This window comes from Salvelinus fontinalis, unplaced genomic scaffold (genome assembly GCF_029448725.1).
Source record: "Salvelinus fontinalis isolate EN_2023a unplaced genomic scaffold, ASM2944872v1 scaffold_0009, whole genome shotgun sequence".
Taxonomy (NCBI): Eukaryota; Metazoa; Chordata; class Actinopteri; order Salmoniformes; family Salmonidae; genus Salvelinus; species Salvelinus fontinalis.
The window spans coordinates 96,167-124,102 of record NW_026600218.1 but is presented as its reverse complement, the minus strand read 5'-3'; the positions used below and the strand labels follow the sequence as shown (position 1 = coordinate 124,102).

At 42.9% G+C, this 27,936-nt stretch overlaps 1 protein-coding gene across 1 annotated transcript; it reads right to left on the bottom strand.

The window, feature by feature from the left end:
• Positions 1-1,190: 1,190 nt before the first annotated feature.
• On the bottom strand, positions 1,191-27,936 carry LOC129842044 (guanylate-binding protein 1-like). The gene is made up of 10 exons (XM_055910420.1): positions 27,850-27,936; positions 26,983-27,177; positions 18,130-18,257; positions 17,348-17,457; positions 15,964-16,160; positions 9,019-9,261; positions 8,620-8,900; positions 8,083-8,295; positions 7,820-7,922; positions 1,191-1,956 (listed from the first exon to the last, which is right to left on the bottom strand). Exons 2-10 carry the CDS (start codon positions 27,152-27,154, stop codon positions 1,526-1,528), a joined length of 1,878 nt encoding a protein of 625 aa, XP_055766395.1. The 5' UTR covers positions 27,155-27,177; positions 27,850-27,936; the 3' UTR covers positions 1,191-1,525.

Genomic DNA, 27,936 nt, shown 5'->3' with positions numbered 1-27,936 from the left:
GTAAAACTCTGGGTCATCTGGGTCCTATTCACAGGCTATGATAGGGTTTTCCTCCCTGACCGGGCCTTTTGGCCAAAAATCTACTGTCCCGAATAGAACTTCTATTGGCCCGACATAGTGTAGTTTTTAAATGCATTGGGTTCATGCAGGATCTATAGGTTGGCATTGTTTCTGTCTATATTCCGCTATTAATAGGTTATATTTGGTTATTGTGATGTATTAAAAAAGCAGTGTAATATAATTTAACAATGTAAGTCATTACTCTATTGTTTAGAATTGTATTAATTACATTCATTTTGTTTCTAAAGTATGTTATTTTGTTAAGATGTTTTTTTACATGTCAACATAGGATGCTGACCAGGTCATAGCACCACCTCTGCTGCTTCTCTGGTTTGAGATTATGTTATTACTTGTATTGATAAGAAGAAACACTGTGCGGCCCTTTTCATTGACGTGTCTAAGGCTTTTGACACTGTGGATCACGTTACTCATTCAGAGGCTTTGTAGCTGGTTTGAAAATGATTTAACGGACAGAACGCAATGTGTATTTACTGATGGTGTTCAATCAGGTTTTCTGGAAACAACAAAGGGTGTCCCACAAGGATCGATTCTTGGTCCAGTTCTTTTCACTATTTACATGAATAATATTGGTTTAACTTGTACCTGCCCTTGTATACCGATGACACGGTTGTGTATGATATTTCCCCCACGGTTGACCAGGCTCTTTCAGAGCTACAGTCTGCATTTGTTGCTTTCCAGAAAATCTTTGTTGATCTGAAATTGTTACTTAATGCAGATAAAACCAAGTATACAGTATGTTGTTTTCCAAAACACTTAAAAATGTGGATGGTGCCCACATTGATCATGGTCCAGCTTTTTCATATCTGGGCATCAGGATAAACTAAAAGCATACAGAGATCCTAGATCCATGTGAATGGCATCCAAGTTCTCCTCCAAGGACACGTTTCAGATACTGTAGATACCAAACATGGATATTACTGTAACATACATCTCAATAGTCATTCATCTGGGTACTGTAACAGAGAGACATTTTGTCCTCTTGACAGTAGAAGGGAGGACTGGCCCCAACAAGTGTCTTTGCATTTTGGGCCATTTGCCATGTGGCATAAAGCACACATTTGATTGCAGGGCCTACGACATCTTAAACTAAGATATCAGGTTCACAAGAGGTCAATCAATCAAATTTTATTTCATAAAGCCCTTTTAACATCAGCAGTTGTCACAAAGTGCTTTACAGATACCCATTCCTAAAACCCCAAAGAGCAAGCAATGCAGAGGCAGAAGCACAGTGGCTAGGAAAAAGTCCCAAGAAGGCAGAAACCTAGGAAGAAACCTAGAGAGGATCCAGGTTCATGCGGCCATGAATGCCAGATAGATTTTCAAGACGTTAAAACTTTCATAGATTACCAGCAGGGAGAGATAAAAACAGCAATGGCTGGAGAGGACAAACACTTCAAAGCTTCAAAATTCAATATCAGTTAGCTTTTCACAGGTTCAAAGTGGATCACAAGAGTGTACAGAGTGGTTCACAAACATGTGATCTATTGTTGCGCTTCCCCATTAACGCATGCATCTTTCTTTTATGTTTCTCAGCCTGCCGCTTGTAGTCATTCAGCAGAGCCTTCTGATTCTGGGTATTGGCGTCCCTTTCCAATTGATTCTTCTTCTTTATCTCCTCGATCTCTTGCCTCATCAGCTCAGCCTTCTCCTTATGGCCCTTCTCCAGGAGATCTTTCTGCTCCTGCATCCTGTGGTCCAGGGTCCTGTTGAACTCCTGCTGCTGTTGCTTCCTCTCCTTCTCCATCTTCTCTTCCATCTCTTTCAAGTACTTCTCCTGGCCCCTGCCCATGTTCTCAATTTTGCGCTCCATCTCTGCTTTTTGCTCCTTGGATGCTGCTTTCTCCTGCTCCAGCTCAGCTGTTTTCTTCTTCTCAGCTGGAAGAGCCAAGGAGAGAGATAAATAAGTAGGAAAACTGGACAACTCATTATCTCATACAGATTCACACACATTAAAACCCTCTAGAGTCTATTGGCACAACAGTGTGTCAATCTAAGTAACATAATAAAAAAATCCCAATAAAATCTCCCAGTTAAAGCTAGAGATATGTATTTTTGCATCGGCTGCGTCTCAATCCATCACATCCACCTATGTCACCGATCCGCATCAGAAGGTGGAAAGGGGCAGAGCTACTGCGCTGTTTGTCAGACCAGGAGACATCCCGCAAATCGTTCTTCTTATAAAAACATCTGTAGCGTACGAACGGTTTGGCCTAAAAACTAATATGATCACTCTATAAAAAGGGGAGATTCTCACGAACACGATGGTGTTCTTCATTTTGCTCTACCACAAGTGTCACGGGCTCGTCTAAAGGTAACCCACCACCTCGTCTAAAGGTAACCCACCACCTCGTCTAAAGGTAACCCACGGGCTCGTCTAAAGGTAACCCACCACCTCGTCTAAAGGTAACCCACGGGCTCGTCTAAAGGTAACCCACCACCTCATCTAAAGGTAACCCACCACCTCGTCTAAAGGTAACCCACGGGCTCGTCTAAATGTAACCCACGGGCTCGTCTAAATGTAACCCACAGGCTCGTCTAAAGGTAACCCACGGGCTCGTCTAAAGGTAACCCACGGGCTCGTCTAAATGTAACCCACGGGCTCATCTAAATGTAACCCACCGGCTCGTCTAAAGGTAACCCACGGGCTCGTCTAAAGGTAACCCACGGGCTCGTCTAAATGTAACCCACGGGCTTGTCTAAATGTAACCCACGGGCTCGTCTAAAGGTAACCCACGGGCTCGTCTAAAGGTAACCCACGGGCTCGTCTAAAGGTAATCCACGGGCTCGTCTAAAGGTAACCCACGGGCTCGTCTAAAGGTAACCCACGGGCTCGTCTAAAGGTAACCCACAGGCTCGTCTAAATGTAACCCACGGGCTCGTCTAAAGGTAACCCACAGGCTCGTCTAAATGTAACCCACGGGCTCGTCTAAAGGTAACCCACGGGCTCGTCTAAAGGTAAGAATCTAACAGAAAATGTGTCCTTGAGCGAGGTGATCATTGCTAGACCAAGTAAAAACATTTTGATGAGCGTTATTTTGTAAAGCAAACTGATCACCACTGGAAATCACCTACAACAGCACAGCTTGCATGTACAGCTATGCAGTTTGAAGAGGGGAGCTTTGCAGTCTGGTTCATAGCTAGGGCCTGGTGTATTCCCCTTGTATTTTAAAGAGCAACTGCCCGTAAAAAAATGACCTCTCATTTAGAAAATAGCTTATGTGGCATTGATATGAGTAAAACATTTATTCTACTATCAAGATTTTCTACAAAGGCCTGCCGAGTGGCGCAGCAGTCTAAGGCACTTCATCGCAGTTCTAGACGCATCACTACAGATCCAAGGCTGTGTCGCAGCCGACCGCCACAGGGAGACCCATGAGGGGGCGCACAATTGGCCCAGTGTCATCCGGGTTAGGGGAGGGTTTGGCCGGCTGGGATCTCCTTTTCCCATCACGCTCTAGCAACTACTTGTGGAGGGCTGGGGGCATGCACGCTGACTTCGGTCACCAGTTGTACTGTGTTTCCTCCGAAACATTGGTGCGGCTGGCTTCCGGGTTAAGAGAGCAGTGTGTCAAGAAGCAGTGTAGATGTTTTGGGGGACGTATGGCTCTCGACCTTCACCTCTCCCAGGTCCGTAGGGGAGTTGCAGCGATGGGACAAGACTGTAACTACTAATTGGATATCACGAAATTGGTTATTCAATTTGGTCATTATTGTGGAGTAACTACAATGTTGTTGATCCATCCTCAGTTTTCTCCTATCACAGCCGGCGCCGACCGAGATGGCCACCTCGCTTTGCGTTCCTTGGAAAATATGCAGTATTTTGTTTTTTTATGTGTTATTCCTTACATTGGTACCCCAGGTAATCTTAGGTTTCATTACATACAGTCGGGAGGAACTACTGAATATAAGAGCAACGTCAACTCACCATCGTTACAACCAGGAATATGACTTTCCCGAAACGGATCCAGTGTTTTGCCTTCCACCCAATACAATGGATCTGATCCCAGCCGGCGACCCTATGCGACGCCGTAAAAGGGGCAAACGTAGCGGTCTCCTGGTCAGGCTTCGGAGACGGGCACATCGCGCTCCACTCCCTAGCATACTACTCGCCAATGTCCAGTCTCTTGACAATAAGGTTGATGAAATCTGAGCAAGGGTAACATTCCAGAGAGACATCAGAGATTGTAACGTTCTCTGCTTCACGGAAACATGGCTAACTCAAGAGACGCTAACGGAGTCGGTGCAGCCAGCTGGTTTCTTCACGCATCGCGCCGACAGAAACATACATCTTTCTGGTAAGAAGAGGGGCGGGGGTGTATGCCTTATGATTAACGAGACGTTGTGTGATCATAACAACATACAGGAACTCAAGTCATTCTGTTCACCTGATCTAGAATTCCTCACAATCAAATGTCGACCGCATTATCTACCAAGGGAATTCTCTTCGATTATAATCACAGCCGTATATATTCCCCCCCAAGCAGACACATCGATGGCCCTGAACGAACTTTATCTGACTCTTTGTAAACTGGAAACCACATATCCTGAGGCTGCATTCATCGTAGCTGGGGATTTTAACAAGGCTAATCTGAAAACAAAACTCCCTAAATTCTATCAGCCTATCGATTGTGCTACCAGGGCTGGTAAAACCTTGGATCATTGTTATACTAACTTCCGCGACACATATAAGGCCCTCCCCCGCCCTCCTTTCGGAAAAGCTGACCACGACTCCATTTTGTTGCTTCCAGCCTACAAACAGAAACTAAAACAACAAGCTCCCTCGCTCAGGTCTGTTCAACGCTGGTCCGACCAATCTGATTGCACGCTTCAAGACTGCTTCGATCACGCGGATTGGAAAATGTTCCGAATTGCGTCCAACAACAATATTGACGAATACGCCAATTCGGTGAGCGAGTTCATTAGAAAGTGCATTGACGATGTCGTACCCACAGCAACGATTAAAACATTCCCAAACCAGAAACCGTGGATTGACAGCAGCATTCGCGTGAAACTGAAAGCGCGAACCACTGCTTTTAACCAGGGCAAGGTGACCGGAAACATGACCGAATACAAACAGTGTAGCTATTCTCTCCGCAAGGCAATCAAACAAGCTAAGTCCCAGTATAGAGACAAAATAGAGTCGCAATTCAACAGCTCAGACACAAGAGGTATGTGGCAGGGTCTACAGTCAATCACGGATTACAAAAAGAAAACCAGCCCCGTCGCGGACCAGGATGTCTTGCTCCCAGAAAGGCTAAATAACTTTTTTGCTCGCTTTGAGGACAATACAGTGCCACTGACACGGCCCGCTACCAAAACCTGCGGGCTCTCCTTCACTGCAGCCGAGGTGTGTAAAACATTTAAACGTTTTAACCCTCGCAAGGCTGCAGGCCCAGACGGCATTCCCAGCCGCGTCCTCAGAGCATGCGCAGACCAGCTGGCTGGTGTGTTTACGGACATATTCATTCAATCCTTATCCCAGTCTGCTGTTCCCACATGCTTCAAGAGGGCCACCATTGTTCCTGTTCCCAAGAAAGCTAAGGTAACTGAGCTAAACGACTACCGCCCCGTAGCACTCACTTCCGTCATCATGAAGTGCTTTGAGAGACTAGTCAAGGACCATATCATCTCCACCCTACCGGACACCCTAGACCCACTCCAATTTGCTTACCGACCCAAAAGGTCCACAGACGACGCAATCGCAACCACACTGCACACTGCCCTAACCCATCTGGACAAGAGGAATACCTATGTGAGAATGCTGTTCATCGACTGCAGCTCAGCATTTAACACCATAGTACCCTCCAAACTCGTCATCAAGCTCGAGACCCTGGGTCTCGACCCTGCCCTGTGCAACTGGGTCCTGGACTTCCTGACGGGCCGCCCCCAGGTGGTGAGGGTAGGTAACAACATCTCCACCCCGCTGATCCTCAACACTGGGGCCCCACAAGGGTGCGTTCTGAGCCCTCTCCTGTACTCTCTGTTCACCCATGACTGCGTGGCCATGCAACGCCTCCAACTCAATCATCAAGTTTGCAGATGACACTACAGTGGTAGGCTTGATTACCAACAACGGCGAGACGGCCTACAGGGAGGAGGTGAGGGCCCTCGGAGTGTGGTGTCAGGAAAATAACCTCACACTCAACGTCAACAAAACAAAGGAGATGATTGTGGACTTCAGGAAACAGCAGAGGGAGCACCCCCCTATCCACATCGACGGGACAGTAGTAGAGAAGGTGGAAAGTTTTAAGTTCCTCGGTGTACACATCACGGACAAACTGAATTGGTCCACCCACACAGACAGCGTTGTGAAGAAGGCGCAGCAGCGCCTCTTCAACCTCAGGAGGCTGAAGAAATTTGGCTTGTCACCAAAAGCACTCACAAACTTCTACAGATGCACAACCGAGAGCATCCTGTCGGGCTGTATCACCGCCTGGTACGGCAACTGCTCCGCCCACAACCGTAAGGCTCTCCAGAAGGTAGTGAGGTCTGCACAACGCATCACCGGGGGCAAACTACCTGCCCTCCAGGGACACCTACACCACCCGATGTCACAGGAAGGCCATAAAGATCATCAAGGACAACAACCACTCAAGCCACTGCCTGTTCACCCCGCTATCATCCAGAAGGCGAGGTCAGTACAGGTGCATCAAAACAGGGACCGAGAGACTGAAAAACAGCTTCTATCTCAAGGCCATCAGACTGTTAAACAGCAACCACTAACATTTAGCGGCCGCTGCCAACATACTGACTCAACTCCAGCCACTTTAATAATGGGAATTGATGGAAATTATGTAAAGATGTACCACTAGCCACTTTATACATGCCACTTAATATAATGTTTACATACCCTACATTACTCATCTCATATGTATATGTATATACTGTACTCTATACCATCTACTGCATCTTGCCTATGCCGTTCTGTACCATCACTCATTCATATATCTTTATGTACATATTCTTTATCCCTTTACACTTGTGTGTATAAGATAGTAGTTGTGGAATTGTCAAGTTAGATTACTTGTTGGTTATTACTGCATTGTCGGAACTAGAAGCACAAGCATTTCGCTACACTCGCATTAACATCTGCTAACCATGTGTATGTGACAAATAAAATTTGATTTGATTTGATTTGAAAAACTGGGTGAATTGATTCACCATCCAAAGTGTAATTTAATAACTTTACCATGGTCAAACGGATATTCAAATTCTGCCAATAGGTGCCGTATTTTTCAAAATGTTGGAAAACCTCCCTGGTCTTTGTGGTTGAATCTGTTTTTTGAAATTCACTGTTCGACTGAGGGACCTTATAAATCATTCAAAAATCAAGTTAAACACTATTATTTAGGCTTGCCATAACAAAGGGTTGTATACTTACTGACTCAAGACATTTTAGCTTGTAATGTTTAATTAATTCGTATCCCATGTTAAAACCAGAATTCAACTTTGACAATGTGGGGTATTGTGTGTAGCCAGTGACAAAATATCTGAATTTAATCCATTTTAAATTCAGGCTGAAACACAGCAAAATGTGGAAAAAGTCAAGTATGCAATACAATCCAATTTGTATATATTTTGTTATTTTTACTCCATAATACTTAGAAGTTGTCATTTTGGGCGGGGCCTGGCATTAAGGCGAGGCCACCGGTCTTGTTTGCATCTTCTGAACATTAACCTACAACAGTAGATTTATTATTTTATAATTGGAAGTAAAAAAGATTGAGGTGTGGCTTACCTTGGATTTTTTTCTCATTTTCAGTCAGTTTTTTGTCAGCGTGCAGGATGGCGTTGGACTCTGCACTCTTTCCCTTCAGGAACTGCTCCAGAACCTCCTCAGCCTGCAGAAAACAGGCCTTATAGGTTGTTGCATTGATTTTCATTCAAACCGTAACCAGGTAACTGAAATTAGTTGAAAATTGGTCATTACTGACTAATGATGGATGTTTTTGATTCTCTAATACACTACATTGTTGATGTTGTTTGGGTTCTAGGTCTTACCCTGACTCCTTTGTTGGGCTCGGCCCGGTACTGTGCCACTATGTTGTCATGGTGATTGCAGTAAAGCTCATAGCCTCCCGGTGTGGCGTACCTTCCCTCCTTCATCCCCTGATCCATCGGAGCAGACAGATTCTCCAGAAGGGCCTTGCACTTCTTCTCTGAGGCATCCTTGTTTTGTTTGAAAAGGTCGGCGGAGTGGTTGCTAATGGCCTCCTGAAAGATTTATTGGGAATTTTCAGATGCAGGTGCGTAGAATAAGATAAAAGATCAGACAATTATATAAAGACAGTTCTAGAAAAGGTTTATTACAGCATGCTAACATTGAGAATACAGTATACACCACATGAGAAACACAGCAGCTGTAAGTCAACCTCGATACAATAACACCTTGTAGATCAGAATGTTCTCTAAGAAGCAACATTTTAAAGCATACAAGGTCAGGTTGACCTTCAGCTGACGCTAGCTTCAGATATGTGAACCCCGGTATGCATTGTGCATTGTGTGTACCAGGCACAGATCTCAAATGATGACTCTTACCACAAGAGCTTTCAAGAACTCCCCATTTTCGTCTTTGAAGGATCGCTTCATGAACGCCTGTGTGGCCTGAGTCTCTGAGCGAAGGTGGTTCTCTGACAGCTGATTGATGTCCACCGGGAATAAGACCTTCACATCCTCCATTCCCTTCTGGTACACCGCCAGGCCCTCATCCACAGCAGCCTGGTTCTCAATTTTAGCCATGGCCAACACAGCATTCTCCAGACAGGGCACATTGCCTTTGGCTATGGTATCCACATAGGTGGTGACCAGGTGCCCCAGCACTGCAATCAGACAGATGGGAGGAAAAATATGAATGTATATATTTAGTGGTACAATAAAATGTGGAATCAATATGTATCCATTTTCATATACTGTACTCTAGGTAGATATCTGACTCACTCTCTCCAGTCAATGTGTGTCCCCCTATAACAGTCTTCGTACGGCTCTCCTGGAAAATGAAGCGGCAGAAAGTATCTGCCACCTCTCTGAAGCTTTCAGAAAGCTCAGCCTCGTCCATGGAGTCCAGTCGTTTCATGTTGTCAGGAGTTGTAGGGGAGGGGAACACAAAACACTTGCGTGAGGGGAAGAAGTTCCGGATGCACTCTCGCGGGAGGTTGTAGTCATTGATCTTTTTACCAGTACCTGAAAGATAACATTGGCATTACAAGATTTTATAGTACATGCAGATCTTGGGTGTGTCCCAATAATACCTCCTTTCTCGTCCAACCTATCAGAGCTCTTGAATCATGAACTGACATGTTGTCAACCCAATCAAAGGATCAGAGAATGAATTTATTACGGAAAGTATAAAACCTCTTATGAATCCGCCACTTTTTTTTCAATTTTCACCTAAAATGACATACCCAAATCTAACTGCCTTTAGCTCTGGCCCTGAAGCAAGGATATGCATATTATTGGTACCATTTGAAAGGAAACACTTTGAAGTTCGTGGAAATGTGAAAGAAATGTAGGAGAATATAACACAATAGATCTGTCAAAAGATAATACAAAGAAAAACCAACCGTTGTTTTGTATCTTTGAAATGCAGGAGAAAGGCAATAATATATTATTCCAGCCCAGGTGGAATTTAGAATTTGGCCACTAGATGGCAGCAGTGTATGTGCAAATTTAAATTGATCCAATAAACCATTGCATTTCTGTTCAAAATGTTGTATCAAGACTGCCCAAATGTGCCTAATATGTTTATTAATAACTTTTCATGTTCAAAATAGTGCACTCTCCTCAAACAATAGCATGGTATTCTTTCACTGTAATAGCTACTGTAAATTGGACAATGCAGTTAGAGTAACAAGAATTTAAGCTTTCTGCCAATATCAGAAATGACTATGTCCTGGGAAATGGTGTTTGTTACTTACAACCTCATGCTAATCACATTAGCCTACATTAGCTCAACCATACCCTGGAAGGGACATCGATCCTAAAGAAGTTGCTAGCTAGCTCTGCAGTAAATAAAGTGTGGTGAGTAGTTAACTTCTTGATGATAGGGTGCAGAGTTTTCACTTAGGGAAAAATAGCGTGCGCAATTTCAACTTCGTGCTACTCATCCCCAGAATATAAGATATGCATATAATTAGTAGATTTGGATAGAAAACACTCTGAAGTTTCCAAAACTGTTTGAATCATATCTGTAAGTATAACAGAACTTATATAGCAGTCAAAACCCTGAGGACTAACTTTTTTATTGTTAAGTTCCTCTATGTTCAATGGATTGTTTTGGGCAAACCAGAATTCTAATCAGTAAATGCGCAGTTTCTACTGCTTCCACTGGATGTCGCCATTGTATGGAAAATGGTTAAGGTTTTTTCTTAGTGAGGTGAAAAAGATATTGACCCGGAAGTGGAGGGACGTCGTTTGTTTATGTTTGAGATTTGGGCAAGACATGAAATGTTCCGTGAGTTTGTTGATATCCTGTATTGAAAACAGATTGACCTGTCTTCAATTTGATCGATTATTAACGTTTACAAATACCTTAAGCTGTATTACAAAAGTACTTTGAAATATTTTGGCAAAGTTTAGAGGTAATTTTTTTTAGATATTGTGTCTTGATTTTGTTCAAATTGAACGCTGTTTTTCCTGGTACAACGGCGCCAAATAAATGGACAATTTGGATATATATGGATGGAATTAATCGAACAAAAGGACCATTTGTGATGTTTATGGGACATATTGGAGTGCCAACAAAAGAATCTCGTCAAAGGTAATGCATGTTTTATATTTTATATTAGCGTTTTGAGTAGCGCTAGCATGGTTGAAATAGGCTACACTCTCTTGTTTACATTGGGCTATCATCAGATAATAGCATCTTATGCTTTCGCCGAAAAGCCTTTTTGAAATCTGACATGTTGGCTGGATTCACAACGAGTGTAGCTTTAATTTGATATCTTATATGTGTGATTTAATCAAGTTTAATTTTATATAATTTTTTTGAATTTGGCGCTCTACATTTTGACATGGCTGTTGGGACGCAAGCGTCCCATCTATCCCAGAGAGGTTAACTCAGAGAGAAAGACAATAGTTTAACATTTCTTTACAAATTAATTTCTTAAAAAAATGAAGGAGAAGCGAGGGAGTGCTATATTTTGTTGTATTTTTTCCACTTTCACTTAGCTAGCAAATGTAGCTAGCTTGTTCAGCTTACTCAAACAGCTGGCTAAAACAGAGAGGGATGCTATGTTACCTAGCTTGTCTATCCAACACTGGAACTCTTCCAAGGTAAGCTTTTGGTTTTATTAATTTATTGCCACTGGGTTCCGCTGGATTAACTGCTAAACTGCTTGCTGACTGTTAACTGTAACGTTACTGCATTAATGTAGCGGGTTTAGTAACACCTTACTTCTGTTAGCTGTGTTGACTATGATGTTAGCTAATATGGTGATAATGATGTAGACTGTGTGTAGAGGTTTGCGGTTATGATATGAAAGTTTGGCTTGTTTTTTTTTTTTGCCTGGTCACAGACAGCTGATGTGTTGCGCACTGAAGTCTACAAGCAAAGGGAAAAGGTGAGAGGAGGAGAGCGTGAAGAGGCGAGAAGGCATATGAGTAAAATGATCATGCTGTTTGTATGTAGCTGCTATTAAAGTGAACAGTGCATGGGATCAGGGGTGTACTAATTCCGAAAAACACTTCTTAAATGGAAGCAAACAGAAGGAAACGGTGATTGTCAAATAAAATGTAGCGTTTAAAACTGCTGGACTAATGACATCATAAATAACACCGTAGATCAGCTAGATGAAGACAATAGTGTGCAAGGCGGTATTGAATGTGTCACTGTCTGTCACAGTGATTACAAAAAAAATTCTCACGACCTGTGCACCTACAGTTGAAGTCGGAGGTTTACATACACCTGAGCCAAATACATTTAAACTCAGTTTTTCACAATTCTTGACATTTTTTCCTAGTAAAAAAAAGTCTTAGGCCAGTTAGGATCACCACTTTATTTTAAGAATGTGAAATGTCAGAATAATAGTAGAGAGAATGATTTATTTCAGCTTTATTTCTTTCATCACATTCCCGTGGGTCAGAAGTTAACATACACTCAATTCGTTTGTTGCTAGCATTGCCTTTACATTGTTTAACTTGGGTCAAACAATTCGAGGAAGCCTTCCACAAGCTTCCCAAAATAAGTTGGGTGAATTTTGGCCCATTCCTCCTGACAGAGCCGGTGTAACTCAGTCAGGTTTGTAGGTCTCCTTGCTTGCACACGCTTTTTCAGTTCTGCCAACAAATTTTCTATGGGATTGAGGTCAGGGCTTTGTGATGGCCACTCCAATACCTTGACTTTGTTGTCCTTAAGCCATTTTGCCACATGCTTGGGGTCAATGTCCATTTGGAAGATCCATTTGTGACCAAGCTTTAACTTCCTGGCTGATGTCTTGAGATGTTGCTTCAAAATATCCACATAAATGTCCTTCCACATAATGCCATCTGTTTTGTGAAGGGCAGCAGTCCCTCCTGCAGCAAAGCAGCTGCTACCCCCGTGCTTCACGGTTAGGATGGTGTTCTTCGGTTTGCAAGCCTTTCCCCTTTTCCTCCAAACATAACGATGGTCATTATGGCCAAACAGTTCTATTTTTGTCAGACCAGAGAACATTTCTCAAAAAAGTATGATCTTTGTCCCCATGTGCAGTTGAAAACCATAGTCTGGCTTTTTTATGGCAGTTTTGAAGCAGTGGCTTCTTCCTTGCTGAGCGGCCTTTCAGATTATGTCGATATAGGACTCGTTTTATTGTGGATATAGATACTTTTGTACCTGTTTCCTCCAGCATCTTCACAAGGTCCTTTGCTGTTGTTCTGGGAATGATTTGCACTTTTCGCACCAAAGTATGTTCATCGCTAGGAGACAGAACGTGTCTCCTTCCTGAGCGGTATGATGGCTGTGTGGTCCCATGGTGTTTATACTTGCATACTATTGTTTGTACAGATGATCTTGGTACCTTCAGGCGTTTGGAAATTGCTCCCAAGGATGAACCAGACTTGTGGAGGTCTATAATTTTTCTGAGGACTTGGCTGATTTCTTTGCATTTTCCCATGATGTCAAGCAAAGAGGCACTGAGTTTGAAGGTAGGCCTTGAAATTCATCCACAGGTACACCTCCAATTGACGCAAATGTTGTAAATTAGCCTATCAGAAGCTTCTAAAGCCATGACATCATTTTCTGGAATTTTCCAAGCTGTTTAAAGGCACAGTCAACTTAGTGTATGTAAACTTCTGACCCACTGGAGTTGTGAAACAGTGAATTATAAGAGAAAAAAATCTGTCTGTATTACTTGTGTCATGCACGAAGTAGATGTCCAAACTGACTTGCCAAAACTATAGTTTGTTAACAAGAAATTTGTGGAGTGGTTAAAAAACGAGTTTGAATGACTCCAACCTAAGTGTATGTAAGCTTCCAACTTCAATTGTACATTGTACACTTTCATTCAAAAGGCTAGGTTGTAGCAACCTCATGATAGGCGTAGGGAAAATGTTTGTATCATGTAGTAGCCTAAACCTTTCAAGTTACATTGAACTGGTAAATGGAGTATGAATGACAGTCATCCAATATGCTGTAATAGAAATAAGGTCCTATGATCTTCTATGTAGAAGAACCCCTTACAGTATTATAGACACTATGTCCTAGGATTTACTATGATCTTCTATGTAGATTAACCCTTACAGTATTATAGACACTATGTCCTGGGATTTACTATGATCTTCTATGTAGAAGAACCCCTTACAGTATTATAGACACCATGTCCTGGGATTTCCTATGATCTTCTATGTAGAAGGACCCCTTACAGTATTATAGACACTATGTCTTGGGATTTCCTATGATCTTCTATGTAGAAGAACCCCTTACAGTATTATAGACACTATGTCCTAGGATTTACTTTGATCTTCTATGTAGAAGAACCGCATACAGTATTAGAGACATTATGTCCTGGGATTTACTATGATCTTCTATGTAGAAGAACCCCTTACAGTATTATAGACACCATGTCCTGGGATTTCCTATGGTCTTCTATGTAGAAGATCTACATAGATTTTTGTGTAGCGTTCATCTGTGTGTTTGTGAGTCTCTCAGCTTTTCATATTGGGGTCATAATAGCCTGTACCTCAAACTGTTCGGACATTACAGACATTTTTTTTGTGAAGAGAACCATCTTCGGGATCAGCCCTTGTCACACAAACTCCACTCTATCTCAGCCCCCATTAATGACACAGGTTAATGGTTGGTATCTGCGGATGCAGAAGGAATAGACAAATACGATGCAAAAAATACGTATGTAGCTCAAACACACAATGTTAAAAAGGGGCGGAAGGTAATAAATCACGCCGGTGTGATTGTGGGACTCAAAGCGAGTCCCTACACGCGCCCCCACCTGGCTCCAGTGCGCTCTGTTGCCAGTTAGGATGAGGCTACTTGAAGAGACAGGGCAGCCAGATTCAGTGGGTACCCCCGCTGCCTGTGTCTGCCTTGGTCAAGCACCGTTTCCCTCTCTTCCCAGACATGTCGATGAACGGTTCGGTCCCACCACAGTAAACCATTTCCTACTTGGCCTTTCAAGACTGGACTAGCTAAACAAGCACTGCACATAACAATCTATTCCTACCTGCCCACGGTGGAGTTTCTGTCGGTAGCTCACTTGATAAGAATACATAGCGTAAAGTCACTTGGTTATTCTAAATAGACTGCTTCAGTCAAAGATGCTAGCTAGCCTATCTTGCCAGAGCCCCTATTTGCTTCACGCAGGTTGTATAGTCTCATTATACCACTATTTATGTTATGTATGTTGGAAGCTTGTCTATGTTTAATGTTCCCCCCTTTGTTACCCCACGTTCCACGGTGTCAACGGGGTTCAGGGGCTATATCAGGGGCTATATCAATCTCTCCAGAATGAGAGTGAGAAGTTGGGTAATTGTCCACAAGGGGGCGCCCCTCCCCCAAAGGTGGCTCATTACTGAGATTCATTGCTGATCCCTGCCTGTATCTCACTGGTCTCTGGTGTCTAGTTATACAGGTTATGGGCTCTATAGGTGATTAGTTGCTGGTAGTGGAGTTGAGGGAACGAGCAGGGTTGGACACGACCACCCTATTATCCTACACAAAGTTTCTGTGGTTCATATGAGCCCCCAAAGGAGCTGTCTGTCTCCAGCTCAACTCTTTTAATTCCTGGGTATTAGATTCAATTACGATTCGCTCCTGTCTGTTACAACAGCTGTCTGTCCCATTCCCAGCTATGTTACAGCTAAGGTATTTTGACGCCAGTAGCTATGACTTGTCGGTAGGGTAACCTCCATGACAAGGCTTTTTCCCTCTGTCTATTTTTAATGCATGCCTTCCAGCGCTGGGTGCCAGCCGGTTGCCGGAACGCATCTTACCGCCTAAACCGTGTGAGGCTCGTCACTGATCGCCGGAGCTTGTGTACCCAGAGTGGGCCAGGCTTTAGGCAAACCTTGGTACATGAACACAGGTTTTTCAACTGAGTTCCACAGTGTTCACAGGTGTAAAAACTGTTGTGTCTCCCACGTATGAGTTGGATGAAAAGTGTCCCATCTCCATGTTCAGACACACAGTTGTCAAGATTGGTGGAAGAATCTCTCCCAGTTCCAGGATTTCTTTGGCCTTGTCAGGCATGATTGTAGATCCTTCAACCGAAGTCACGAGAGTGTGACTCCCCATAGTATGTTGTACTCCTTCAGGGAACAGTAGTTATAGTCATAACGCTACGCTTTGCATCATACCGTGGTATATTGTCTGATATACACACAGCTGGAATGCTGTTTGAGCCAATCAGCATCTAGAACTCAAACTATCTGGTTTATAATAATAATCAATATCACCTTTCTTGAGTTGCAGGGAATTCTCCAGATACTGGTCTGGAGTGATTTCTCTGCCGTCGATCTCGAGCTGTAGAGTGAAATCTCTGACGGTCCACACAAAATTAGGGAAGAACTGCGCAAACTGGGTGCCCTCTCCTTCCTCCTCATTGTCAGTGGAAGACTTCACCTTGATCATCTCTGTCAGCTCGTTCACATATCTGTAGGACCGGTTGAGGATTGATACAAGAGTTCCCAAAGCTCATGTCTGTCATGCACAGTTTGAGTACAGGGGCTTGAATTTCAGGGAAGTTAAAAACAACCAAACAAAATAAGTAATTTTCAGTTTAGATTTCAACCGACAGTAAATTAATTTGTTTGAAAGTCACAGACATTGCTTTTAGTCAACACCAACTCTTCATGTTCACTAAAGCTAAGAATCAATCCTGGGAACCGGCATCCTGAGATTTCTCAAACCCTTTACAGTTTCCAGAGAAATAAATTACTACGTAGTACTGATCCCGTGTTGCTCAGTTGGTAGAGCATGGCGCTTGCAACGCCAGGGTTGTGGGTTCATTTCCCACGGGGGGACCAGGATGAATATGTATGAACTTTCCAATTTGTAAGTCGCTCTGGATAAGAGCGTCTGCTAAATGACTTAAATGTAAATGATAAACACGACATATGCAACTTGCATATTTAATTAAATGGAACATATTTAGTTGGTGCATTATTTAAATTCTCTACCATATCAATGATTCGTTATAGCCTACAAGTAAATAATGTTACAAATATTCATAAAAATGTATGAAAATGGCCATCACAATTAGCTAGGCTTTCACTAATATGTCTGAGTTGACTGTCAATCCTAATTAACAAGCAAACTATCATATCAAATACCACAACAGATTATGTGTCACGTTCGCTGAATGGAGGAGACCAAGGCGCAGCGTGATGTGAATACATTCTTCTATTTATTTACGAAGAAACATTAAACAAACTATACAAAACAACAAAACGAATGTGACGCTATATATAAACAAGTGCAGACACAGGCAACTAACACATAGACAATAACCCACAAACTAAACTGGAAAATGGCAACCTAAATAGGATCCCCAATCAGAGACAACGATCAACAGCTGCCTCTGATTGGGAACCAATCCAGGCCACCATAGACCTACATATGCCTAGACTAACTACACAAACCTAGACATACATAAACCCTATACAATACCAAAACCCCATAGATATATAAAACCCCTAGACAAGACAAAAAACACACATGCCACCCTCGTCACACCCTGACCTAACCAAAATAATAAAGAAAGCAAAGATAACTAAGGTCAGGGCGTGACATGTCCACAAGATGCCACAGAATGGAGCCAAATGTTGACCCAAAGGATACTGAAGCTTCTCCACAGCATCATTGTCGATGGTCCCTCGACTGTTGTAGACCAGAGTACTGCTTAACAGAATGGCCAGGGAGAAGATCCAGGCATCATTCTTAGAATCCCCCTGAAACAAGTATCACGTCAAATCAATGCAAATTTTATTTGTCACATGCGCCGAATACAACAGACAACCTTACAGTGAAATGCTTACTTACGAGCCCTTAAGCCCAGTGCAGTTTTAAGAAAATTCCTAAAAAAACATGAGAAATAAAAGTAACAAATAATTAAAGAGCAGCAGTAAATAACAGTAGTGAGACTATATACAGGGGGTAACGGTACAGAGTCAATGTGCGGGGGCACCGGTTAGTCGAGGTAACTGAGGTTATATTTACATGTAGGTAGAGTTATTAAAGTGACTTATGCATAGATAATAACAGAGAGTAGCAGCTGCGTAAAAAGAGGGGGGGGCAACACAAATAGTCTGGGTAGCCATTTCATTAGATGTTCAGTAGTCTTATGGCTTGGAGGTAGAAGCTGTTTAGATGTGTCTTGGACCTAGACGTGGGGCTCCGGTACCGCTTGCCATGCGGTAGCAGAGGGAACAGTCTATGACTAGGGTGGCTGGAGTCTTTGACCATTTTTAGGGCCTTCCAACATGTATTGGATCTCTGACTAAGTAATACTTTAATTTACATGATGATTGTGCAGATATGTGTTCACTGTGCTTGGTTAGTAATCTAAGAGGAAAATGAATCTTTAATGTGGATTGTAAAGAGATTGAACTTTGACCCCTCACCTTCTCCACGTCCCCCAGTCCCTCTGTATCCAGCAGCACCAGGGTGTGGTCTGTTTTTTCAGGATGAGGGACACACCACATCCAGATGCCTTTAGTCTTAGACTGGATGGTGGCTCCAAGGGCAAAACCTAAATGAACAGAGATTATTGAGGACATTTACAGTATAAATATTATACCGGCTTATAACACTGTTACAGAGCTGGACCAGAGCTACCGCAGACCAGAACTAGCTAACTACTAGCAAATCCCTAGACCAGAGTTAGTTAGTACGGACCAGAACTAGCTAACTACTAGCAAATCCCTAGACCAGAGTTAGTTAGTACGGACCAGAACTAGCTAACTACTAGCAAATCCCTAGACCAGAGTTAGTTAGTACGGACCAGAACTAGCTAACTACTAGCAAATCCCTAGACCAGAGTTAGTTAGTACGGACCAGAACTAGCTAACTACTAGCAAATCCCTAGACCAGAGTTAGTTAGTACGGACCAGAACTAGCTAACTACTAGCAAATCCCTAGACCAGAGTTAGTTAGTACGGACCAGAACTAGCTAACTACTAGCAAATCCCTAGACCAGAGTTAGTTAGTACGGACCAGAACTAGCTAACTACTAGCAAATCCCTAGACCAGAGTTAGTTAGTACGGACCAGAACTAGCTAACTACTAGCAAATCCCTAGACCAGAGTTAGTTAGTACGGACCAGAACTAGCTAACTACTAGCAAAGCCCTAGACCAGAGTTAGTTAGTGCAGACCAGAACTACTGCAGACCAGAGTTAGGGGGGAGGGGGAGATAGTTGCCCCATTTTAGGGGACAAAAAGTATTGGGACAAAATTCACTTAGAAATAAATGCTAAATAATGTATTGTGTCATATTTGAGTAACTTTTGTTGTAGTATATGTTTTTAAACACTTCTGCATTAATGTGAATGCTACCATGATTACGCATAGTCCTGAATGAATCGTGAATAATGATGAATGAGGAAGGTCATACCCCCAAGACATGCTAACCTCTCAATATTTACAATCTTAGGGGAGGTTAGCATCTTTTTTGGGGGGGTAGGATATTTATAATCATAATTTTTCATGATTCATTCAGGACTATCTGTAATCATGGTAGCATCCACATTAATGTAGACGTGTTAAGAAACATATTATTTTGTTTTTTACAATAAAAGTGAGTCCAAAATGACACAATGCATTATTTACCATTAATTTCCATTTGGCACAAAATAATCTGAAACGCAACCTAGTCAGCTGTACAACTCAATGCATTCAACTGAGATGTGTCTTCCTTATTTAACCAAACCCCTTACCTTTTTAATTACTATGTAGTTACAATGTAACAACCTTTGCAGACAACAGACTAACCAGGAGAAATTAGGAGACTGGAGAACATTTTTCAGTTTGACTTCTCTTTAAAAAGGTTTTCAAAGTTGAGAAAGTAATTTCTGACGCCAGCAGATTTCATTATTTACCAACAACAGCTGCAAATTCCAATAAAACAACATCACAAATATATTTGTAGTTCAGAGAATTTATTTAGTTAATTATGTGAGATGGAGATGACAGGTTAAGATTGTGACCATGGTAATTTTTTATAAATTTATTTATTTTTCTTTCTCAAAGGAAATATAATTTTTAGATCTTTTTTTTAAGGAAATTATTGTCATGACTTTACATATATACTGTACTTTATATAGCTAATTGATAAGGGAATTATATGCTTAAAGTTAATGATTAAAATATTCCACCCTGAAACCATATAATTGTATGAAATTTATAAGAATCATAAATCTATAATCTGATGGTGTGTGTAGTTTTAGTCAGAATTAGAACAAGGACCTTTTGCTCCTTTTTAGTATGTAAGCAGGGTGCAAGTGGGAAACAAATGATAACAGGAGCTATCGACAGACAAGTTGTACTACTGTGTTCCTTACAGTACATTCTGTCTCCACCCGTGGAAGGGAGAAACTGTTAGGCTTGCAGAAAATTATGAAACATGTTGTAGATTAAAGAAACAATGTATATGTGTAGTGGAAAAACACAGACTGTCTGAGCAAGGTGTAGATTAAGATTTGAACTTGTTTGTGTGTGTGTTATAAAGACTGTGTTTGCATTTTTTATTTCAGAGCGCTCTTGTGAATAAACTGTTCTAACCTTTTAAATAAACTGAGTCTTTGCCTAATTATTATTAAACCCAGGGTCTTACGAACCTGTGGGATTAGTCAAAGTTTATTGATTGTTAGTTATTATCATTGTGATTGAAAATTCTCGTGACACTAATTTACTACATGCATTTTGTTTTTGGTAAACTGTCTGCTTTTTGTACTTTGGATTTAGTTTACATAAGCCTATAACAAGAAATGTCCATGTTATACAATTCCAAAGTAGTTATTGTCTTTTGTTTCATATTAGTTCACTGTTTACTGTTCTACGTTTCATCCTTGTTACTTTGCAGAGGCCACAAAACTCTCATGGCCATTGGAGAGGCCACTAAACTCTCATGGCCATTGGAGAGGCCACTAAACTCTCATGGCCATTGGAGAGGCCACTAAACTCTCATGGCCAATGGAGAGACCACTAAACTCTCATGGCCAATGGAGAGACCACTAAACTGTCATGGCCATTGGAGAGGCCACTAAACTCTCATGGTCATTGGAGAGGACACTAAACTCTCATGGCCATTGGAGAGGCCACTAAACTCTCAGGGTCATTGGAGAGGCCACTAAAATCTCAGGGCCATTGGAGAGGCCACTAAACTCTCATGGTCATTGGAGAGGACACTAAACTCTCATGGCCATTGGAGAGGCCACTAAACTCTCATGGCCATTGGAGAGGACACTAAACTCGCATGGCCATTGGAGAGGCCACTAAACTCGCATGGCCATTGGAGAGGCCACTAAACTCGCATGGCCATTGGAGAGGACACTAAACTCTCAGGGTCATTGGAGAGGCCACTAAACTCTCAGGGCCATTGGAGAGGCCACTAAACTCTCATGGCCATTGGAGAGGACACTAAACTCTCATGGCATTGGAGAGGACACTAAACTCTCAGGGTCATTGGAGAGGCCACTAAACTCTCAGGGTCATTGGAGAGGCCACTAAACTCTCAGGGCCATTGGAGAGGCCACTAAACTCTCAGGGTCATTGGAGAGGCCACTAAACTCTCATGGTCATTGGAGAGGACACTAAACTCTCATGGCCATTGGAGAGGCCACTAAACTCTCATGGCCATTGGAGAGGACACTAAACTCGCATGGCCATTGGAGAGGCCACTAAACTCGCATGGCCATTGGAGAGGACACTAAACTCTCATGGCCATTGGAGAGGCCACTAAACTCTCAGGGTCATTGGAGAGGCCACTAAACTCTCAGGGCCATTGGAGAGGCCACTAAACTCTCATGGCCATTGGAGAGGACACTAAACTCTCATGGCCATTGGAGAGGACACTAAACTCTCAGGGTCATTGGAGAGGCCACTAAACTCTCAGGGTCATTGGAGAGGCCACTAAACTCTCAGGGTCATTGGAGAGGCCACTAAACTCTCAGGGTCATTGGAGAGGCCACTAAACTCTCAGGGTCATTGGAGAGGCCACTAAACTCTCAATGGAGAGGATGCAGAGGATTTGGATGAAGACATTTGGGAGCCACCTCTCCCCAACAAGCTGCTTTTAGTGAAACAGAAGGACACTAGGGAAGTAACCATGCTCACCACACAACATAAGGCATTCAATAACAACCATGTCTCAAGGAGGGTGAAAAGGGAAGAATGTCCCCATTCCTGTTTCTGTGAAGGACTGCAATGCCAGCATGGGGGTGTGTCAACCTATCTGATGCTCTGATAGGCTACTACCAGGTCCTCCACAAGACCAGGAAGTGGTATAAGACTTTTTTTACCACTTTGTGGACATTGCTACAGTAAATGTTTTCACTCTCCAAAAGCAAATGGCCAAAACAAAAAGTCCAACCCCTCTCTCCCAGTTGGCCTTCCAATAACAGCTGGTGTGGGAAATGGCTGAATTGTGGGCCCAAAGCAACCTCACAACCATCACAAGACCCCCCTCCCACTCAAGGTGAGTGCCACTATCCAACACACATGCCAAAAGACAAAAAGAAAGAACTGCAGGCATTTCACTAAACACAGACAGGAAAAAAGGGTGCAACGCCAGATCTTCTGTCTGAAATGCCAGTTCTCTTTTTGTTTCCTGGCAGAGAGGGCCTCCGTCAAAGACTAACACGACAAGCTACGGTGAAAGTGAAATCTAATCATCTACACCTGGGATGTAAAACAAACACGAACGCCATTTTGTAAATAGTTCCGCTTATGTCTATTTTTGCACTTTTTTTTAGTGAAGGACACATGTAACCAAGTTTGTGTTTGATAAAACATGTTGATATATTCTTTAATGTATATCTGTTGCTTTTACATTGTTTTTGTAAACAGTTCATTTGTACGTGGGGCCAATACATTGGATGTGCCTAGGCTAAAATATTCAGGCACTTTGGAGAGGTTGAAAACCATTTGTATATCCCTTGTATGTCCGCCGACACCACCACACCATTTGAGAGAGGTTGGTGTTGTAGAAATGTAGTTTTTATGGTGAACAATAACTTTTAGGCACATCCAGTGTGCAAAAACAGTGTGCAAAAACAGTGCAATTACCACAGCGGATCCTGTGTTTTGCCTTCCACCCAATACAATGGATCTGATCCCAACCGGCGACACTAAACAACGACGCCGTAAACGAGGCAAACGAAGCGTTCTCCTGGTCAGGCTTCGGAGACGGGCACATCGCGCTCCACTCCCTAGCATACTACTCGCCAATGACCAGTCTCTTGACAACAAGGTTGATGAAATCCGAGCAAGGGTAGCTTTCCAGAGAGACATCAGAGATTGTAACGTTCTCTGCTTCACGGAAACATGGCTCACTCAAGAGACGCTAACTGAGACGGTGCAGCCAGCTGGTTTCTTCACGCATCGCGCCGACAGAAACAGACATCTTTCTGGTAAGAAGAGGGGCGGGGGTGTATGCCTTATGATTAACGAGACGTGGTGTGATCATAACAACATACAGGAACTCAAGTCATTCTGTTCACCTGATCTAGAATTCCTCACAATCAAATGTCGACCGCATTATCTACCAAGGGAATTCTCTTCGATTATAATCACAGCCGTATATATTCCCCCCCAAGCAGACACATCGATGGCCCTGAACGAACTTTATCTGACTCTTTGTAAACTGGAAACCACATATCCTGAGGCTGCATTCATCGTAGCTGGGGATTTTAACAAGGCTAATCTGAAAACAAAACTCCCTAAATTCTATCAGCCTATCGATTGTGCTACCAGGGCTGGTAAAACCTTGGATCATTGTTATACTAACTTCCGCGACGCATATAAGGCCCTCCCCCGCCCTCCTTTCGGAAAAGCTGACCACGACTCCATTTTGTTGCTTCCAGCCTACAAACAGAAACTAAAACAACAAGCTCCCTCGCTCAGGTCTGTTCAACGCTGGTCCGACCAATCTGATTCCACGCTTCAAGACTGCTTCGATCACGTGGATTGGAATATGTTCCGCATTGCGTCCAACAACAATATTGACGAATACGCTGTATCGGTGAGCGAGTTCATTAGAAAGTGCATTGACGATGTCGTACCCACAGCAACGATTAAAACATTCCCAAACCAGAAACCGTAGATTGATGGCAGCATTCGCGTGAAACTGAAAGCGCGAACCACTGCTTTTAACCAGGGCAAGGTGACCGGAAACATGACCGAATACAAACAGTGTAGCTATTCTCTCCGCAAGGCAATCAAACAAGCTAAGTCCCAGTATAGAGAAAAAGTAGAGTCGCAATTCAACAGCTCAGACACAAGAGGTATGTGGCAGGGTCTACAGTCAATCACGGATTACAAAAAGAAAACCAGCCTCGTCGCGGACCAGGATGTCTTGCTCCCAGACAGGCTAAATAACGTTTTTGCTCGCTTTGAGGACAATACAGTGCCACTGACACGGCCCGCTACCTTAACCTGCGGGCTCTCCTTCACTGCAGCCGAGGTGAGTAAAACATTTAAACGTGTTAACCCTCGCAAGGCTGCAGGCCCAGACGGCATTCCCAGCCGCGTCCTCAGAGCATGCGCAGACCAGCTGGCTGGTGTGTTTAAGGACATATTCAATCAATCCTTATCCCAGTCTGCTATTCCCACATGCTTCAAGAGGGACACCATTGTTCCTGTTCCTAAGAAAGCTAAGGTAACTGAGCTAAACGACTACCGCCCCGTAGCACTCACTTCCGTCATCATGAAGTGCTTTGAGAGACTAGTCAAGGACCATATCACCTCCACCCTACCTGACACCCTAGACCCACTCCAATTTGCTTACCGACCCAATAGGTCCACAGACGACGCAATCGCAACCACACTGCACACTGCCCTAACCCATCTGGACAAGAGGAATACCTATGTGAGAATGCTGTTCATCGACTACAGCTCAGCATTTAACATCATAGTACCCTCCAAACTCGTCATCAAGCTCGAGACCCTGGGTCTCGACCCCGCCCTGTGCAACTGGGTCCTGGACTTCCTGACGGGCCGCCCCCAGGTGGTGAGGGTAGGTAACAACATCTCCACCCCGCTGATCCTCAACACCGGGGCCCCACAAGGGTGCGTTCTGAGCCCTCTCCTGTACTCCCTGTTCACCCACGACTGCGTGGCCATGCACGCCTCCAACTCAATCACCAAGTTTGCGGACAACACTACAGTGGTAGGCTTGATTACCAACAACGACGAGACGGCCTACAGGGAGGAGGTAAGGGCCCTCGGAGTGTGGTGTCAGGAAAATAACCTCACACTCAACGTCAACAAAACAAAGGAGATGATTGTGGACTTCAGGAAACAGCAGAGGGAGCACCCCCCTATCCACATCGACGGGACAGTAGTGGAGAAGGTGGAAAGTTTTAAGTTCCTCGGTGTACACATCACGGACAAACTGAATTGGTCCACCCACACAGACAGCGTTGTGAAGAAGGCGCAGCAGCGCCTCTTCAACCTCAGGAGGCTGAAGAAATTCGGCTTGTCACCAAAAGCACTCACAAACTTCTACAGATGCACAATCGAGAGCATCCTGTCGGGCTGTATCACCGCCTGGTACGGCAACTGCTCCGCCCACAACCGTAAGGCTCTCCAGAGGGTAGTGAGGTCTGCACAACGCATCACCGGGGGCAAACTACCTGCCCTCCAGGACACCTACACCACCCGATGTCACAGGAAGGCCATAAAGATCATCAAGGACAACAACCACTCAAGCCACTGCCTGTTCACCCCGCTATCATCCAGAAGGCGAGGTCAGTACAGGTGCATCAAAGCAGGGACCGAGAGACTGAAAAACAGCTTCTATCTCAAGGCCATCAGACTGTTAAACAGCCACCACTAACATTTAGTAGCCGCTGCCAACATACTGACTCAACTCCAGCCACTTTAAAAATGGGAATTGATGGGAATTATGTAAAAATGTACCACTAGCCACTTTATACATGCCACTTAATATAATGTTTACATACCCTACATTACTCATCTCATATGTATATGTATATACTGTACTCTATATCATCTACTGCATCTTGCCATCTTTATGTAATACATGTATCACTAGCCACTTTAAACTATGCCACTTTATGTTTGCATACCCTACATTACCCATCTCATATGTATATACTGTACTCTATACCATCTACTGCATCTTGCCTATGCCGTTCTGTACCATCACTCATTCATATATCTTTATTTACATATTCTTTATCCCTTTACACTTGTGTGTATAAGGTAGTAGTTGTGGAATTGTTAGGTTAGATTACTTGTTGGTTATTACTGCATTGTCAGAACTAGAAGCACAAGCATTTCGCTACACTCGCATTAACATCTGCTAACCATGTGTATGTGACAAATAATATTTGATTTGATTTGATTTGATTCTGACAATTTTGAAAGGTTGAAAGGGCACATGAATGTACCCTGGATACCCCATAACACCACCCCAGTTTGAGTGGGGTTCTGCCCCTGAACAAGGCAGTTAACCCACTGTTCCCTGGTAGGCCGTCGTTGTAAATAAGAATTAGTTCTTAACTGACTTGCCTAGTTAAATAAAGGTTAAATCAAATAAAAAATATGGTAGAAATATGGTAGATATTGTGTTTTTAAACTGAACAAATAGCATTTAGGGATTACAGATATGTATTAGCACTGGAATTATCTAATGTACAGACATATGCCACTTTGGAGAGGTTTAGGGACACTTGGAAACATCCCATGAGCACACCTAACACCTTTAACTAAAACATCTGCCCATTTCTAGTTGTTAGGTCTATCAATCCCGTTTATTTCTGATATTGTTCACATGATGTGGACACCTTCTGATGTGTTTCCAGCTCTGGGAATCAATAATTCACTTATAGCTTGTCAATGAAAGATGTCTTTCAGAATACAAAATAAACGGTTATTTTGTGTGTGCTTGATCTTGTGTATTCTGAACTATGTACTATGTACTTCTGATCATTTCCTCATAATCTCCCAGATCTCTTCTTTTCAAATATACCAAGTGTTGGCATGTCAGAATCATGTAATTACACACGAATAGCAGTTACATTTGGGTATGTCTAATTTGGCGGAAATCAACATTTTGCCATTACATCTAAGAGGTTAAGCACAGATAATGTCTTCCTGCCATACAAATATTGTACGAGTTTTAGGAATCCCTGTCCTACTATGTTTCTACAGTTATTACTGTGTAGTTTCAGAGTAGTAGGGGCACAGATGATGTCCAAACCTGTTTGTAAAGTAAGATATATTTGTCTCTCACCTCTTTTACTCTGAGCCAGCTTGTTCATGAGGTAGGACTTTCCGGTGCGATACAGCCCGACCACCGCCACAACTACAACTCGCTGTTTCAGTCCCATCAGGTAGTCGATGGCCTCTGGTTCTACGCAAAGCTCTCCATCAGTGTTTTTAACGAGGCACATTGGGGAGTCCATGGTCAAGTGGCTTCACAAGATCGCTTCAAAGTAAATGGTTGATACAAGTTCATCATCATTAATACTTATTTTACCTCTATGCTATTCCTTGTCATGTAAATAGCAAAATAAAACACATTTTGACATCATAAACCATTTAAATTCCAATAATGATCTGTAACAATAATAAATAGTAAATAGTTTGACAGCAACTAAAGACAATTCTAATGCAGGGATCTCCTGCTCCAGTCCAGTAGTGACTGGTTCTACAGGTTGTATTGTAGTCCAGCACTAACATGCCTGGTCCAAAATATTAAGGTCCAGACTGAAGATTATAATTGGTAGATCATTTGACACAGGTTTGTTATTGTGTTTGTCTGCCAGAGTGATATAAGACATGAGAACAATTCTACAGCCAAATCAGGGTGAGGTATGCAGCTGATATAGACAAACTCTGAAGAATATTGATCATGAAGGAACGCCTGGGGTGAGACATTTTATAAATGTCTCTTCATAATTATACAACGATCAGAGTTTTTCAGTTTGGTATCTTTAGTACAAACAATAGGAAAGTGATCGCTGAGATCATTTGTAAAGACACCACAGGCCAGGTATTTATGGAGCCAATTTGTCAGGATTAGATCAACCAGCGAAGAGTTTGAATACCTGTGGGTTTGGAAATCAGAAGTCAGATTAAAGTCAGGCTTGATACTCACATATACTCGTAGTTTCGCTGACAGTCAAGGATCCTCTGCAAACCAATGATGTCAAAAGCACCAAGCAGCAGACTATTTAAAGGCTGC

Bases quoted from the DNA above. Each gene is read 5' to 3' on its own strand.
- LOC129842044 (XM_055910420.1), bottom strand. From the start codon at position 27,154: ATGGACTCCCCAATGTGCCTCGTTAAAAACACTGATGGAGAGCTTTGC. The intron at 17,458-18,129 runs GTGAGGGGTCAA...TACTTGTTTCAG, and splicing joins GACTGGGGGACGTGGAGAAG to GGGGATTCTAAGAATGATGC. The intron at 8,296-8,619 runs GTAAGAGTCATC...TAAATCTTTCAG, and splicing joins AGTTCTTGAAAGCTCTTGTG to GAGGCCATTAGCAACCACTC.